At 45.5% G+C, this 17,342-nt stretch overlaps 7 protein-coding genes across 7 annotated transcripts; 4 read left to right on the forward strand and 3 right to left on the reverse strand.

Annotated features, from left to right (window-relative positions):
- Positions 1-63: 63 nt before the first annotated feature.
- AOL_s00083g171 (uncharacterized protein) lies at positions 64-2,034 on the forward strand (the record flags this gene model as incomplete). The annotated part of the gene is made up of 2 exons (XM_011125350.1): positions 64-204; positions 334-2,034. 2 exons carry the CDS (start codon positions 64-66, stop codon positions 2,032-2,034), a joined length of 1,842 nt encoding a protein of 613 aa, XP_011123652.1.
- Positions 2,035-3,290: 1,256 nt separating this feature from the next.
- Positions 3,291-3,899, forward strand: AOL_s00083g172 (uncharacterized protein; the record flags this gene model as incomplete). The annotated part of the gene is made up of 1 exon (XM_011125351.1): positions 3,291-3,899. The coding sequence occupies one exon, from the start codon at positions 3,291-3,293 to the stop codon at positions 3,897-3,899; it is 609 nt and encodes a 202-aa protein (XP_011123653.1).
- Positions 3,900-4,178: 279 nt separating this feature from the next.
- On the reverse strand, positions 4,179-5,366 carry AOL_s00083g173 (uncharacterized protein; the record flags this gene model as incomplete). Its single annotated transcript, XM_011125352.1, has 2 exons — positions 4,179-4,532; positions 4,614-5,366. The coding sequence occupies 2 exons, from the start codon at positions 5,364-5,366 to the stop codon at positions 4,179-4,181; spliced, it is 1,107 nt and encodes a 368-aa protein (XP_011123654.1).
- A 512-nt stretch (positions 5,367-5,878) lies between these two features.
- AOL_s00083g174 (uncharacterized protein) lies at positions 5,879-6,904 on the forward strand (the record flags this gene model as incomplete). Its single annotated transcript, XM_011125353.1, has 2 exons — positions 5,879-6,698; positions 6,759-6,904. The coding sequence occupies 2 exons, from the start codon at positions 5,879-5,881 to the stop codon at positions 6,902-6,904; spliced, it is 966 nt and encodes a 321-aa protein (XP_011123655.1).
- Positions 6,905-7,117: 213 nt separating this feature from the next.
- On the reverse strand, positions 7,118-7,888 carry AOL_s00083g175 (uncharacterized protein; the record flags this gene model as incomplete). Its single annotated transcript, XM_011125354.1, has 1 exon — positions 7,118-7,888. The coding sequence occupies one exon, from the start codon at positions 7,886-7,888 to the stop codon at positions 7,118-7,120; it is 771 nt and encodes a 256-aa protein (XP_011123656.1).
- Positions 7,889-8,823: 935 nt separating this feature from the next.
- On the forward strand, positions 8,824-10,480 carry AOL_s00083g176 (uncharacterized protein; the record flags this gene model as incomplete). The annotated part of the gene is made up of 4 exons (XM_011125355.1): positions 8,824-9,033; positions 9,098-9,201; positions 9,263-9,370; positions 9,433-10,480. 4 exons carry the CDS (start codon positions 8,824-8,826, stop codon positions 10,478-10,480), a joined length of 1,470 nt encoding a protein of 489 aa, XP_011123657.1.
- A 1,355-nt stretch (positions 10,481-11,835) lies between these two features.
- Positions 11,836-14,131, reverse strand: AOL_s00083g177 (uncharacterized protein; the record flags this gene model as incomplete). Its single annotated transcript, XM_011125356.1, has 3 exons — positions 11,836-12,439; positions 12,515-13,067; positions 13,129-14,131. 3 exons carry the CDS (start codon positions 14,129-14,131, stop codon positions 11,836-11,838), a joined length of 2,160 nt encoding a protein of 719 aa, XP_011123658.1.
- Positions 14,132-17,342: the final 3,211 nt, after the last annotated feature.

Genomic DNA, 17,342 nt, shown 5'->3' on the forward strand with positions numbered 1-17,342 from the left:
GAAAGGTCGCCATTAAAAGTACTAATAGATTAAATAGACTATGCTATGGACAAATAAGTAGCAATGCAGGACCACTACGCTATTCTCGGTATTTCCAGAACGGCGACGGGAGAAGAAATCAGGCTGGCATATAGGGTGGCAGCTCTGAGAACACATCCAGACAAAAATAGGGGTTCTGAAACAGCGACTGACGAGTTTAAAAAGGTATGGTCCATATATATTGTATTGAAGTATTTTCTTTAGAACGGTAGACATTTTCTTTGAGCCGTTTATACATATTTGGATATCAGTTGCTGAGTAAAAGCTTTTGTTTCCCCTCTCTTACGAGAATAGGTCAATGCAGCATACGAATGTCTCTCTGACTCGCTAAAGCGAAGCGCTTATGATCGTACATACAAACCGGCTGCTTCTCCGTTTAACAAACCGTTTACGAATACCTCCTCCTCGTCATCGTCTAGACCGAGCTATAATACCACTAACTCTTCCTCATCCTCTTCGTATTCTTCCTACGACCCGAGAAACTACGCTACACCGTCAGATATCCTACAAGAGGAGGTCAAATTAACCCAGAAATGGCGTTCCCATAATCTTCAAAAGATGGGTATGGAAACCCGGAAAAAAATGTACAATGATATGAAAGAAAAAATTGCCGAGCTGAAGAGGCAAATGGAACAAGTTCGTGAAGAGATGAAAAGGCGAGAAGAAGAGAAGAAGTGGAAGACTACACGTACTTGGATTGGAGGGTGGGTGTGGGGGGATGTAGTCCTACCGGAAGAAGAGGTTAGACGGTATGAGGAAGCGGATCGTGAGAGTTTGATGAAACTCACTAGTTTGAGGGTTAAAATTGCTAAAGAAGAGACTGAGTTTGGACGTATGGGAGATTATCCAAGCCAGTGGGAAGAATGGGAGAGACAAGATATTATTCGACAACGAGAGGAGAGTGCCCTGAAGGCTAAAAAGGAGCGGAGGAAGAAGGCTGATCTAGAAGAAGCAAGAAAGAAGGCAGCGCAAGAACAGCGAGAGAAAGAAAGAAAAGCCAGGGAGGCGGCTGAGCAAGAACAGCGAGAGAGGGAGAGGAAGGCTAAAGAGGCGGCTGAGAAACTAAGAGAGGCGGCGAGAAAGGCTAGAGAGGCCGCAGAGAAAGCTCGAAAGGATCAAGAAGAAGCTGAGGCCCGGGCTTGGGCTGAAGAGGTCCGGAAGTCCCAGGAAAGGGCACAGAGGGCCCGAGAAGAGCGTCGTAAAAGAGCCCAAGAGGCAAAAAGAGCCCAAGAGGCACAGAGAGCCCAAGAAGAACGTCGTAAAAAAGCTGAAGAGGAGAACGCGAAAGCCTGGGCAGAATATTGGAGAAGGGAAGAGGCCGAGAATCGACGACGAGAAGCCCAGGAAGAGCATCGTAAAAAAGAGGAAGAGCGCCGTAAAAAAGAAGAAGAAGCTGAAAGGTTTCGTAAAGCTGAAGAAGCTCTAGAGAAACAATACCAAGAATATGTACGAGGGCGGGAGCGAGCTCGAGAAGAGGCTCGGAAAAAGGCCCGACAAGAAACACATGTACCGGCCAACCTCGACGAGCAGCCAGATAAGAAGACACCGACACACGAAGGGCTCGACGAATTTTTAAAACGGATGGAGAAGCGGTACCATCAGCAGCAGCAGCAACAAGAAGAGCAGGGGCAACAGCAGGGGCAACAGCAGGGGCAACAGCAGGGACAACAGCAGAATCAGAAACAGCAGGATCAGAGAGCCAAAGGGAATCCGGGGCCATCTCGAGGCGCACAAACCCGACGACCCCGAAGGACCCCAAACCCATCATCGTCATCATCACAGCCTCAAACCGCCTGCTCTCATCAAGGATACTGGTCAAAGATTAATATTTCTTCCGAGGATTGTACGGGCTGCAATAAAAATTACAAGAGTTTTATTTTCGAATGTCCCGGATGCCAAACTAGGACATGTGCTAGTTGTCGAGACAGACTTAAAGGAAAGACGACGACCCCGAAAGCAAGAAACAACGGTAGGAGAGCGGGGGGAGTTAAGTAGGGAAACTTATGGCTCTAAATTATCTTGGTAGCAACTTTTCTTCAAAAGTTATTGGGAAATATCGGAATCTTTTCATGCAAACTCCTCCAGCCCAGGCTCATGATTGCATGCTTCATTGAAGACTCGTCAAGTTTGCAAATCATATGTACACGCATATATGCATATGCGGACACTACATAGGTACATCCCCAAGCCGACTAAATTGGGGTTTCTTTAGTCTTTTTTTCTTTTCCTGCGACCAATTATTTGATGTTATAAACTTATTAGCGTGTATTTGAGCTAGCATTTTAGCGATATATATAAGTAGTTACTAGTACACAGGTTACGTGTATGTCTTCAGAAATGTTAGACCCGCAGTATACAGCAGCGAAAGTGTCTAAGTTAACTTCTTGATAACATACGTAAATATAATATTAAGTATCGATTGTATGAATATAAATGCCCACGTATACGTATGTAACTTCCAAGTCGCAGCCGCGTATGCTAGTTAAACAACCTGCCAAATATAATTCACCAGTACAGAAAGTGATATTATAGAATATAATAGAACCGGTAGCCTGATCATGATCATGGCCGTATGACTAATTGCCGCGGCTTCTGTTGTGTGTAACTTCTGAAATGGTCGCGCAAAAGGTTCACTGTCCGGTATTGGCAGTTACGACAAGGTTTTTTATACGTCAACGATTGCTTTGAAATCAATAAGGCCCTCCTAATGAAATAGTATATATTGACCGACTGTTATCTCCATATCGATATAGTTTATTCTCCCTCTAACTCTTCGGTAATCGTCGAATTAAGAAGGTCGCCAAAAAGAAAAAAAAGAAGTCTTTTTATCCACGAAGAACTAGCACCAAAAGAAGAAAGCCTGAGGCTTTGGAGACACAGGGAATTGAACCCGGGACCTCATCCAGACTGTAGGATTATATCCCACGCTAAGGAAGCGCTCTACCAACTGAGCTATATCCCCCAACTTGCGACACATCGTCTTCAGCAGGCAAACTCGAACCCGAGATCGTTCCGTCCGCACCCTGTTGTCGAAGTTTTTCAGACAGTCGGCCCGAAGTCCTCCCAATCGAATCTTACCTGGCCGTTTTATCCCACAACAACACAGAAAGCATTGTGAACGTTCGAACGTTTATAGCCGTTTTAACCGAAGTCCAAGCTAAGCTAAGCCCCGAGCCTCAAGCTTCAAACTGGCATCTAAAATCATTCCCCGCGTTCTGAAAAATACCTTCAAGAGGGTATCAGAACCGAAGATGCATCCGAATTTTACCATAATATCTGGCGGACAAACTGGACCTGATACTGCTGCCCTCAGAATCGCAGTATCTCACCGGGTACCATACGATGGCTTCGTCCCTCACGGGTTTATCAACGAAAGAGGTCGTATCTCTGAAGAATTCATATCGTCACCTTACGGTAGCCTGCGGGAAACTCGGTCCTCAGGGTCAGCAGAGCGGACGAAGCTAAATACCGAGGAAGCCGATGGGATATTAACTTTATCCTTTTGTAAGGAAGAGGATATGGCAAATGTTTCTGCGGGCACTGAGATTGGCGTTGAAGTTGGGAAGGATCAGAAGAAGGATATGTACTTTGTGAACTTAAGGAAGTTTAGGGAGGAAGGGGGAGGGGAAAGAGAAGTCGATGCTGTTATTAGGTGGCTCGATGAGACGAATGTTGAGAGGTGCGCGATAGGGGGCCCGAGGGAAAGTGAAGAGCCCGGTTTAGAAAAGGAAAGTGAAGAGTTTTTGAATAGAATATTGGAGAAAGTTAAGGCGAGGGGGTGGAGGAGTATTAGATTTGGGGGTGGGCCACCGGTAGAAAGGGTCGGGCCGTTCTTGAAGGATAATAGATGGACATCATGATTGGCTACTGTCAGTCATCGAATCCACATACATCTCAATAAAGGAGCGTCTCTTTATCAATACATAGTATTCAAGAATAAGATTATTTGGGGCAGTGCAGAACGGATTGTATCTAGAAGGCTTTAGAACGTAGTTGTATCGGTTTTTTATAAAGTTAACTACCGGAGCGCTCGAAATTTTTTACGTAGATTTGTATAAAAACAAACTATCATCAACAAGGAATATAATTCAAATTCTAGAAAAATACTGAAAAAGAAACAAAGAGAATTGAAGGGACGTCTATTTCCTAACACCTAATCTTCTCTCAATCTCCTCGCAGACGGCTTCAGTAACTTGAATTGTTGTCGCATTTCCACCTAAATCCACGGTCTTAACTCCCTTCTCACAGACCTGCTCGACGCATTCCATCAATGTATTACTTGCATCTTCTTCTCCTAGCCAGGCTAACATCTCTGCGGCGGTCCAAAAGGTAGCGACAGGGTTGGCAATACCTTTTCCAGTAATGTCAAAAGCCGAACCATGAATAGGCTCAAACATGCTAGGATTCTTCCTTGTCGGGTCAAGATTTGACGTTGGAGCAATACCTATTGATCCAGCCAGTGCCGCAGCAAGATCGGATAAGATATCAGCGTGCTGTACACAGATAAAGTTAGCATATATAACACCTTTTAGATTGAAAAAAAAAAAAAAAAGGGGACACTGAATAAGACTTACTAGATTGGAGGCAACAATGGTATCAAGCGTCTCCGGTTTCAGCGTCATTCTCACGGTCATAGCATCAACCAACATCTTATCATAGGTAACATCTGGGAAATCCTTGGCTACCAGCTCAGCAACCTCGTCCCAGAGAACCATGCCATTTCTCTGGGCATTACTCTTCGTTACAACCGTCAGGAGTTTCCTAGGGCGAGAGCGTGCTGTTTCGAATGCAAACCGTATCAACCTTTCCACGGCATGCCTGGTGAAGATAGCGACTTCAGTAGCAACCTCCCAAAGTTGACCTATATGGGAACGACCACCTTGGCCAGCATATTCTCCCTCAGAGTTTTCCCTAACAATAACCCAGTTTAAATCACCAGGGTTGCAATTTCTCAATGGAGACTGTGTTCCCTTAAAAATCTTTGTGGGTCGGACATTGGCATATTGCTGAAACGGCTGGCAAATAGCCAATCGTAACCCCCATAGAGATATATGATCTGGGACATTAGGTGCACCGACGGCACCGAAAAGAATTGCATCAAATTCTTTTAGACGCTCGAGACCACCGTCCGGGATATATTTCCCAGTTTTGAGGTAAAGGTTCGAACTCCAATTGAAATGTTCAAATTCAAGGTTAAATGTGTAGAGGGCTTTAGTGAGGCATTTGAGAACGGTAATGCCGGCTTCCACGACTTCCGGCCCGATTCCGTCGGCTGGGATGGAAGCGATCTTGTAAGTGGGTCGGCCTCGATTGGCTGTTGGCGACATCTTGGCTGTTTTAGGTAGCCGAAGGTTCAGGATATATAAGTCGGCGTGGAAATGGTTGAAATTATTTATAACAGCGCAGGATATCAAATATTTGGTATCAATGGAAGATGGAGGATTGAATGGTGATTTGATGAGCCAAGAAGAACACCCTCCTCCGAGTCCCCATCTTTATAGCTTTTAAAATGTTTTCCATCGTGGAGTAAAGTTCCTTGAATTGCGAGGTTTGAGGATAATCTTGCGGAGAAACACTTTTCCGCATGAAAATGCAACACTCTTAACCACCAATTGGCGGCTTCGGTCCGAAGAGGCTATGTATTTTGATATCTCTTTTACTTTTTTCAATTACATTTGATGACCAATATTTCGCGATTTTGACAACAATATATTGACTTTCCTAAGGCTTGAGACTCCTTTTTTTGCTAAGACATCATCAATTAAAGTCCTTGTAAGGCTTAATCGCGCCGCCACAGCTGCTCTAACTGGGTGCCCCCTCCCTAACTCCCGGCTTCACGATGGCGACGGTAGAGCTCGAGGTTGAACGAGTGCTCCAACTCATTCTTCCTCGTATCAAAAGTCATATTTCAGCGCCTCCATCGATTTTCGAAAAAGGCTCGTACCAGCGACCATTCAAACTCGCCGTCACGGGGCTTCAAGGCAGCGGGAAATCCACATGGAGCGCGGGAATCGTCGACGCGATCAATAAAACAGGACTGAAAGCGAAAACACTATCACTAGACGACTTGTACCTGCCACACGAGGGGTTAGTAGCCGTCCGTGAGTCCAACCCCGGAAATAGACTCGTAAGAACACGGGGGCAGCCGGGGACACATGATTTAGAGCTTGCAAAATGGTTTTTTGAACAATTCGACCAGCCGACGACGGGGGAGAAGCTCTTTCCAATATTCGACAAGAGCAAATTTGGTGGAGAGGGCGATAGATTACCAAAGTCAGAGTGGCATAGTTCGGAACCTCGGGAGGTTGTTGATGTCCTGGTTTTCGAAGGATGGTGTATGGGATTCCAAGCGGTGTCGGAGATAGCGCTGCGAACAGCCTGGGAAGAAGCACGAACGGTAGTGGCCGCATCTACTGATGATGCGGATATAAAACTTCCAATAAGGACTATTGCGAATCATGAACTCGAACATTTGAACTTTATCAACCAGAGACTAGGCGAATATAACGACATGTTTATGGGGCCACAACACTGGGATTATTTGGTTCATCTTGATACAGACGATCTAAGAAACGTCTATGCTTGGCGGTTAGAACAAGAAGCTTGGCTGTGGAAACTTAAGGGCACGGGGATGTCAGATGAAGCGGTGATAGAATTCAGTAGGTCTTCGAGAACTATTTTATGCGGTTTGCCACTGACAACGTTTATCATCATACTAGTTAAAGGATACATGCCCGCCTACGAGTTGTACCTCGGGAATCTAAGGCAAGGGTTCTTCCAGGCGCTTGGGGAGAGAAAAACGAATTGTCAGTTGAGTATGAAGCTAGATTCTGCGCGGAGGATAGTAGAGATACGGGAATTTTAAATTTGGGTCTATAGTCTTAGTTTTATCAAGGTAGAACCGATACACAAAAGGCTTCTAATTGTATGCTTAGTGATATTATATGTTAATATTATCAGATCGCCTATCTATATTCCTGAGAACTCAAGTAGTTGATTCCAATTAGATACGAATATGCCGACGAAAATTTCTGTCGGCTCCTGTTAAATGGGTTTGACTCGAAAAATTGTTATGGGATTAAAACCAGCCGGAATTTTGATCTAGCACTCTTTGTACACCCTCTGAGACTGTATATTTTTTTGTTGCTTGTAAATCCGTTTGCGAATTTCGAGAGTAAGATTGTCCGCTGTCAGCTGCCGCTACTTGAGTCGGAATTCCTGTAGATTGTGTATATGGGTCGTTCAGCTGGCTTGGCACAATTGGCGGATAGCTAACAATCGAAGAGCCGCTCGTAGAAGGTCTGGAGTAAAGTTTCGCCGCATAGTTCCCGGCAAAATCTATAGGCAAAGATCCACTATTTTGACTTGTAGGGAAGTATGCGTGGGGTTCCAGGGGCACGGCAGGTTGGATTGTGTGACCAATATGCCCATGTATACTTCGGCTGCGCTGATCAGACATTTGGTTGTTCGATGAACCCGGTACTTGAGATCCGGTATCGGTTCCAAAACTCGATTCTAGGGATGCATGGCTCGAATTATCATCCAGAGCGTCTTCAAATGCCGCAATTGGTGATAATGACAGTGCTCGTGTGCGTTCTTCCGGCTCTTCGGCCATAACTCTTCGAGCCTTGGGTGGTCGGGGAGAAGGCGGCTGTTGCTTCTTTGACCACCATGAAAATACCTCCGCCATTGAACTAATTGGCCACCGTTGCCATTCGTCTTGCTGTTCACGCTTTTCCGCCGATGTATCTGGTGTCCTCCCGCCTTTTATCCCTTTATGGTTTAAAGATGATAGTTCAAGATAGTCAAGAGCCTTTTGTTTTTTGAGATCTATTACTTGATCATTCATAGTTTCTAGATAGTTCGGAGAGGGCTGCCGTATTGTAATTGAATGAACTGGTGCCAATTCGAGAATTAAAGAAATCGAAAGTGACAATGCTGCCTCTGTGTCAGCTAGTCTCTGTTCCAGAGCTATCAGGTAGCCCGATGGTAATCCGCGTGGGTTAGGTCTCAGATAATGACAAGCCGACGGAGTGCGTGTGCACATCGAGCAAAATGGGCTGTGTATGTGGGATACATTGGGTTAGGATGTAATCAGTAATAATGGGACGGAATGAATTACCTAGCACCATCACACTGTGATAATTTCGGGATATATGTTAGCCACTATTGAATAGTTCATAAAGTGATACTAGGGCTTGTATTCGTGAATTTGGCTACGGAAGAAAAACACACTGACATGGCCACCAAATTGGGCGATGCTTTTTGGGAATAAACGAATGAAAAAGGCCCGTGGGTATGAGTTTGGCTTACCTTCCTTTTCTTCCTTTTGCATGGTTCGCAAGCAGTCGTTAATCTCGGCGCGCTTCTCTGCTGCATCTTTCAAATCCGGTTTACCGAAAAATTTCACCGTTCGACAATGGTACAAGCGGACTTTCTTTCTTTGTTTACGCTACCCCGTATTTCGAAATTCGCCTGCAGGCAAGTGAAATGTCTAGTGCTGTTAGAAATTGGAATTCGTCTACAAAGTTAGTATTACAGTTATTAGTAATTTGTGGAGAAAACTAAGAAACAGTAGAGGAGAAACGTTCTCCGCATAGCCTGTGGCGAAAAGCTGGGGAACGAAGCGGCTGAATCTTTATCCGCACACAAACCTGGGTGATAAAATGGGCCTAAGATCCCTGGATGGTGACACCGCAGCACCGCCCAATCTAGCAAGTCCACCTGCGATATACCACAACAACGCACCTCCTGTTAGATTTTTTCAGATTTTTATCGGTCAATATGGCAAACTTGACTTCTGTTGAGAGAAACGAGAAAAAAGACGAAGTAGAGTGTATTGAGAGTATTAATGGGCAGAAAGAAGTTCCTAATAATGATCAGAGGGACCATTTTGGGTCAGCATTGGAAAGAGGCCCCGCTGAAAATGCTCTCGTCCGAAAACTGGATTGGAGGATCATGCCTACTTTGTGGGTTATGTATTTCCTCAACTATGTAAGTTGCTGACATCGGCCCCCTTTAGTGGCAGTATATCCTAACAGTATTCGTGTCTCTACAGCTGGATCGGAATGCGATTACGTCGGCACGACTGAACAATTTAGAAAGCGATCTCGGACTTGTTGGTAACCAGTACAACACCTGTATTTCTATTCTCTTCGTAGGGTAAGTGAAAGCTACAGTGACCAGTTCTTAGGATTATATAAGTGCTGATGAAGTACGATAGCTATTTATTGATGCAGATCCCATCCAATATGATTATGTCGTCCAAGAAGATCCCGCCGTCCAAGTACATGGCCTCCTGTATGGCCGCTTGGGCGATTGTATCTGCCTGGTGAGTAGCCTTATCTCATTCAGTTATAATAAAATCGAAAAATAATATTAAGATATTCTTAGCACAGCTCTTGCAAAAGACTATAAGGGCTTAGTGACCGTTAGATTCCTGCTTGGTGTCACAGAAGCCCCCTTCTACCCTGGCGCTCTCTACCTTCTTTCGGTATTCTACACCAGAAAGGAGATCGCTACCAGAGTAGCTATCCTCTATGCCGGAAATATTCTTGCTTCTTCATTTGCCGGCTTGATTGCTGCCGCTACTTTTGAGACATTGGATGGCGCACACGGGGTTCAGGGCTGGAAATGGCTGTTCATCATTGAAGGGTCCGTGACTTTCGGCGTCGCTATAATCGCCGCATTTCTCCTACCCGACCAACCCGAAACAACCACATGGCTTACTCAAACGGAACGAGAGCTAGCCGTTCAAAGGATCGAAATAGACACTGCCGAATTAACTGACGACACTAAGCCAATGGAGGGTCTGATTGCAGCTATCAAAGACCCGCGAATGTACCTCTTCGTTTTCATGCAAAACATGCATTTATCCGCCTGCTCATTTAACAATTTCTTCCCCACTGTCGTCGGAACTCTTGGCTTCAGTCGAACGATTACATTACTTCTGACTTGTCCGCCATATCTTGTTTCGGCATTTGTTGGTTGGGGTGTTGGTGTTTCATCCGGCAAGTTCAATGAGCGGACTTGGCACATTACGTTGTCGATGGGCGCAGCACTCGTTGGGTTCATTATTGCCTGCACAACCCTGAATACCGCGGCACGCTATATCGCTTGTTTTATGTTCGCTTCAGGGGCCTATGCTGTTAATGGAGTGATATTGGGATGGGTCACCGCCACATGCGGACAAACGAAACAGAAGAAAGGCAGTGCTTTGTCTTTGGTTAATGTCGTTGCAAATGCTTCATATATCTATACAGCGTACTTGTATCCCAAGAGCCACGGGCCACGTTATCTTCCAGCTATGTCTGCCAATGCCGCATTTGCATTTGCGACGATTGCATCTGCTTGGGCTATGAGGGTTTGGTTGAAGGCAGAAAATAGGAAGATCCAGAGGAGTGGGCTGAGCAACGAAGCCGTTGCCTTATTTGCCTACTAGAATACCAATCTACAAGTTAGCTCTATCAAAAGCATGAGAAGGGTTTGTAGTTAGGAGTGTATATCAAGAATGATCTTTCATCGGTACCGCGGTGTTAAACGACCTTGCGCATATCAATATCAAACACAATTATGTATTACGAATATATTTACTGCTAGTTTACAGGCCGGTCGCCTCTCGCTTTGAATAACAGGTGATTTATTCAGCATGTCAGCTACTTGAAATTTATTGGAAGACTGACCTTGTCAATAATTATATAACCAATTGATTGAATTTGTTGAAACAAAATTGAAGCCACCCATATACCCTAGAAGGGGCGATGCAATGAATGTGGGTTAACTATTCGATTTGTCAAGTTACATCGCATTGGGTCGTTGCCTAGGCCGCGAATACGCGTAAAAACGGGAAACTCTAGATCCGACCTCGCAGGTCGTTATAGAGCTACTTCCGCGAACCAGGTAATAAAAAGGGTTTCGAATGCAGCTGCAGGCCGGGAGACATTGACCCCGATTCACCGTTTAAAGCTCCACAACGGTATCCTGGAAGGGCGCAGCCATTATTTCAATAATTTCCTTTTCAGTGTTGATCTCCTTAACGGGAAAGTGGGTCGTTTTGCGTCGGAGAAATAAACCTGGGTCCTATACCTATGGAAAGTGCGTTTTCAATTGGGGCCTTTGTTGAAATTCGATTCAAAGAATTTTAGAGAGTTGAGCTATAGCTATATCCCAAGTTTTATATGTATATGCGTATCTCTAGTCCGCATTTTTTTTTTCGAAAGTTCCCACCTTCCCTCTCATCAGATTTATAAATATTATTTCAACTCTGATCTGCCAATCATATGCCCGAAAGTACTCTACCCAGAGACACTTAATTAGCACAATCACTTGAGGGAAATTTTCTTACATCAATGATTGACAAGCCTTAGACCACTGCAGCAGCTCTACATATCACCCTACACACCCGCTTCGACCATACGGGGGCACAATTGGAGTCAGGGCAAAAAAGTTAACAACGCTAGTTTTATGCTCATCTTCCAGATACTTTCGCGCTTTTACTATTAGATTGAGGTTCATCGTAGCCCAAGGTTTCTTATTCTAATAGGTTAAGTTACAATATCAACGTTCATGCGTGTCCGTTGCTTAGACGCGGATTAAGTTGACATATTTAGTACAAAATTATCTTGTTGCATTTTAGGGTACCTACTCCGCATTAGGATAACTCGAAACCTCACTTTAAGTATTAACTTCCATAAACGGAAACCCAATTCCCGAATTAGGTACATGCTTAAGAATAAAACGATGACCCAACACATGAAATTCGCTTGCCCGCAATGCTCAGCTGATCAGGAGGAGAGGTTACACAAACGGTGGCCCAGGCTCAGTATCATAGAAATAGAATGATTCTTCATTCCCCATATTCATTCGTAAGCTGTTAAAGAGTGCATCTGCGTTGAACTCTGATGTAGCTCTCAAGTCAACTGACGAACCAGGTTGCCCAGGGAAAAAGTTCAAAGACTGGTCATCGAGTAGATTTGGAACGTCAAGGAGCCAGAGCACTTGGTTTTCATCCAGGGACCCTTGACTCGGAGAAGGTGCGACAGGTTGATTCGTATCTATTTCAAATTCGGATCTAGGCTGGCCAGATAGGGCAAATTCAGAGTTTCCCGCCGTATTTGCGACATTGGATTGTGTAGAGTAGGGCATAGGGGCACCAGATTCTATGGCAGTCATTGAGGGTGAGGCAGCTCGGTTTTCGATATCTGTCCTACCGGACTCTGGAACTACATCGGTTCGCTTTCGCTTTCCCAGCAGTGCGCCTGAGGTGGATGTGGTGTTGGAAAACCCTCGTTTTCTGCACATTAATTGGAATAAGGCTCGGAGGGCAACTTCACACGCCTTCGGTTTACCAGGGAGTCTGAGTGAAAGATGTTCGAGAATTGACCAAGTTGACTGAATATCCCTAAAAATAATAAAGATTTCGTTCAGCAACCCTAGGCGTTTTTACAGCTATAGACTGGAAGCATATATATCCTACCTATTAGCAGAGTCGAGAGCAACGCCACCTTCGAATGCGGCAAATATTACTACAAGACCACTCATCCATATCGTTGAAAGCATAACATGCCATAGCATAGGATACTCGACCTTTCCCTCTCCTGATTTGTAGCGAGAAAGATACCGTTTTGTTAACGATATTATCGCTCTTGCTGATGAAAGACAGGTGAGAATTGCGACTGGGTATGTTTCGTTTGTGGTCTTTGCTGATAATGCTGGACGATGCATTAACAGTAGCAATTCGTGGTATTTTATCTGGAATATGAGTCGATGTGCCGGCGTGATCACTGTGGGCTTCTCGTTTAGGGTTGAGGAATTCCTCGGGCCGTCTAAGTCATCATCGTCGCCAAAGGCAACAGTAGTAAAGTCTTGCACTTCGTTTCGCCACTTTAGGATATCAACGTGGACATTTCGGAGGGCTTGCTCTGAATCTGCGGTTCGATGGAGCATGCATTTATTACTGATTTCCATTAAGCGGCCTTTGATACCCGAATACTTTGAAAGTAATATCAATGGGATCAATCTGGTGTCTTCTAAAGGTCTGTTAGGCGGAATTTCAGATAAGAGCTAGCTTAGAGGGCGAACATAACATACGAGCAGCATCCTCCTCGGCTACCTTCTCTTCCGGCGGTCTATGAATCTCATCATTTGGAAGACAGACATCAACATCTTCGTCCCTAATTCCCAATGGAAGCCCAAGTGCCTGGCAGAGATACCTGTCGAGATTGTATATTGTCCAAAAAATGCGCCGACGAATCAATATCTCGGTTTCTCCGAACGAGAGGCGATATCTACAGGGGCAGCGGTGGAGACCTAAATCAAAAGCCATCCGTACAATCCAACCGCCCAGTCGAGAAGCCGACCGAAGTTCCATAATTGATATCATAAAGACCTGAGCACTGATCATCCCCTGGAGCGAGTTCAGGCCATTATCACCGAGAAGAGGGTGTATACTAGAGCTACAATCTTCCAACGACCTGAACACCAGGCAAGAGGGCAGAGGGGTAATAATTGCATCAGCTCCAGGCATTTGCCTTTTATCGAGTAGCGATATAGACAGAATAGAACGAATGCATACCGACTGTGGTGTCCGGTAATCCAGTGTCTTTCGTGAACAAACATCCTCCAATGTTTGGAGTAGAGTTTCGGCTTGGAGGAATGGTAGAAGACAATGCCATCCTCGAATGTAAGTACTTGAAATCAGAGCGACCAAGTCGTCAAAAGAGGGCCATGCCGCATCCACTGTACTAGTAACCTCCGTCGCATGCCAAATGCATCCACTAAAATCGCCAGCTTTCTCATCCTCACCAGGAATAAACCGAAGATTTACTGCTGGTGCAGAAGTAAGATTTTCGGACGTTCCCGCCTTTGCAATGGCGTCGCATACGGTTCTCAGGAAGTAAATACCACTAGAGCTACCAGCGAATCGTGACGAACTTCTAATAGACCCAAGCTCTTGGGATCGCTGCCCACGACCATGCTCAGATACAGAATGGAAGGCATCGGAAGGACTCCGCGCAAACGCGTCACCAACGTCGTCGTTTTCCGCGGTTCTTGAAGCCGGTGTATTTTCAGGGGCGGTGTCCGGCAGCGCCATGATACCTGGCTATGTCAACAGAGACTACATGCGTCTTGGTTAACGAAAGGATTCTCGATTGGTTAAGAAGAGCGCGATACGCCTGATCATTGGATTGTGATACAAAAGACGAGCTAGCCTCATATCATATCATGCGACAGGCGCAATGCAATGCAACACAGGCCGGCGTACATATTTTTGCCAAGGCGGCTGAACTCTGACCCAAACCCATGGCTCAAAAAGAACTCTGCGCATCTGAACTCTTCCAAACGGCCTAAACAAAACCACATATTACAGGAAAATATGGTCCCATGGACTCTGCTTGTGTCGCTTCATGGGACCTACCAGCCTGGGCCCTAAGGTTTTATTCCTTTTTTGTGGGGTCGGATATGCCTGATAGCTTGCTGCAGGCACGGAGTTGTGGCAGAGCAGATTGCAACCAGGTCAACACTTCTTTTTGTCTCATCCCAACTTGGATTTCGATATCAAACAATAGACATTGTTAAAACGAGCGTAGAACAATCATCCTTCCACAACAGGATGATTTTCGAACAAATTTGTTGGATACTAAGATTTGGATTCGAGAGGGGTGACCTAAAGATAGAAGGGTCTGGTCTCGTTCTCCGACGTCACAAAGGGAGAGAGAGTGCATCGATCGAGCGCGCGGTTGAACCAGACGTTGGATTTTTAAACAGGCGCGGGACCGGCTTATGCATCTAGACATCATTTCTAAAAGTCCGTTTTCATGCCTGATGGCTCGAAACAGGTTTCCCAAAATATCTACGTCTTTTTATGTATCTACATTCGAGTTCCATACGATAAAGAGCTAATATTATTGGCCGGAACCTATAGCCTCCCTTCAGACCCTGGCAAGTTGGAGGAGCCCCTCGTTCCAGAGTGCAAGCGTCGGCCCAATGAGCAGCCGGTTCAAGCAAGGTCCGGAAATAATTGAGGGAGCTGAAAGACGGTTTCGGGGGTCTTGCTTCTGTCAAGGTAGTCAGGGAAATATGTGATACTGCTGTACTAATGGAGGGTCACAAAAAGTCGTAAGACACCTAGCTTTGACAACACACCCTCCGCTCGGAATCTCGAGAGAAAATCGCTTCATGCGAGCTGCAAGGATTGCGTACATATACGGACGGCATGGAGGTCGAACCGTTCTACCCACTTGCAGGGGTGGATTCCGAATATCCACTCTGAATTCTTCCAGATATGACTACAAACGTCTCTGAACAAGAAGCCGCCACGTCGTTTAAGTGAAAAAGCACAGGATGCAAGAAGACATGCATGGCCGCCGCTTACTAGAGCCGAGGCCTCTAGTGCGCCTTCGTGTAATTCCATATGTACTCTTTGGCTTTTCATGCGAGAGGAAGGTAGGTGCATACGAAAGAGCCCGTAGCGCGGGATTATCCAACCAATGTCAGAATTTATTTCCAACAAATCTGTCATGATGATGACTTAAAAGATGATCGGTCGATTGTCATGTACATATCGACCCAAAACGGAGAATACAAGGTCAGAATTAAAGGTGTGGCTACTTTGATGGTGGGCACATGGTCGTGGTGTCTATAAATGTCGTCTAGTTAATTAGTGTGGATGAACTAGCGAGCATTGGGGGGCATGCAACATGCATGACGGGGATGGACAAAGGCGGCCACCATACAATCCCGAAATTTCAACCTTCTTTTTATCAGAATACGATTCGACGCATGTACGCATGCAAAAAAGCCCATACGAATTTTTGTCACGTTTAATTAGGAAAGCCAAGGTGGTAAGTACTGACAGACCCGCGCAGTTCTGTGTATGTTTGTAGCGTTGTCAGTTGCATTTTGGGTCGTACAGAATACCCAAAGTAAGCTGCGCTTCCAGTTCCACGCCTTGACCGGCCCGCGACTAGATAACTTTTTGTATTATCGTTTTTCAGCCTTATCCAGCGCCAACTATATCAAAGCCGCGAAAGGGCTCTGAATCAAACTTATGATCTGTCTTTGGTACCGCGAACGTTTAACATCTTAATGCCTAACGTAGCTAACAAATATTCGACTTGAAGCTCCGGCACCGGGTGCAAAGCCGAGGCGACAAAGCCGGCTCAACGGCCGACAAGAACCTACTTCATATCCTTGCAATGGCTGGCAGAAATCATTTCGTTCAGAAGAGTCGCATGTAACTCTCGCTAAAACTAGCCCAACCTGGGCCCTTGTGAACGACTAACAGGGATGCATCGTTGGCGGGCCAGGCGGTACAGCTTCGTATTTGGCCATGCACCAGCGCCCACCGATCCCGACATTTTGGTTCAACTATCCCCTCAGTTTCATTGCTCTGGTCTCGACTCTCATCCGTTTCCCCCTCTCGCTCCCTCCCTTTTTGAATTCGCCTTTTCGTTTCTTTTCTCGGAATCGCACGGGGTATTTTTGACCAATCATTTATTTGAGCCAGGCACAGATCATGCATCCAAAATTACGACAGCATGGAGCACTGCACTGTCAACATCACCATATGAGGTACTTCTCAGTCTACGATAGACAGGGAGGTATGGACTGAACATTCGAATCGGGTAGAATATAGTACCATTCAGGTATAGTGTCGAAAAAAAGAGGCAACCTTCTTAGATTGCCATCTAGCGCCCTGGAAAAAATGAATCCCTACATAGTATAAACGAAGTATCCTGAATGGAATATCACGCCCCTAGTACAGGGTATTGTCGACATATCGTCCGATGCAGCATTGACCCTCCCCCAAGCAGTTTTCCAGCCGGCTGCCCACCACTTCGCAGGCATCGCAAAGGCGACACCGCAGTGGAACCCACAAACGCCAAGTCCCCAATCGCAATTACACACTAGCAAGTGGGGAGATATGGACCATATCACCCAGTAAGCGGCTATTACCGCTCTTTCGGGTCACGTTTAGGCAGGTTTTGGTTAGCCAGTTGAATGGGCTTCTAGGACCACAAGAATCCAACGTGAGATTATTAGGCCAAACCGATAAGCCCTGATCGGTAAGCTCACTAAGGCGAGGAACGAAAAAGCTACACTCGATATTCCGCCATTATCTCCCCTTTTTTTCCTTTTTTCCTTCCACTTCCTCGATTTTTGGTTACTTTGCCACGGCTTTATAAAAACAGCGTCTCTGCCATAATTCGGCATGCAGATTAATAGTCAAGCCGCTCCATTGCAGACCAAATGTGTGAATATCAACTTTTTTAACCACAATATCATGTGTAGTTGCGGCTTAG

Source organism: Orbilia oligospora (assembly GCF_000225545.1).
Source record: "Orbilia oligospora ATCC 24927 unplaced genomic scaffold scaffold00083, whole genome shotgun sequence".
NCBI lineage: Eukaryota > Fungi > Ascomycota > Orbiliomycetes > Orbiliales > Orbiliaceae > Orbilia > Orbilia oligospora.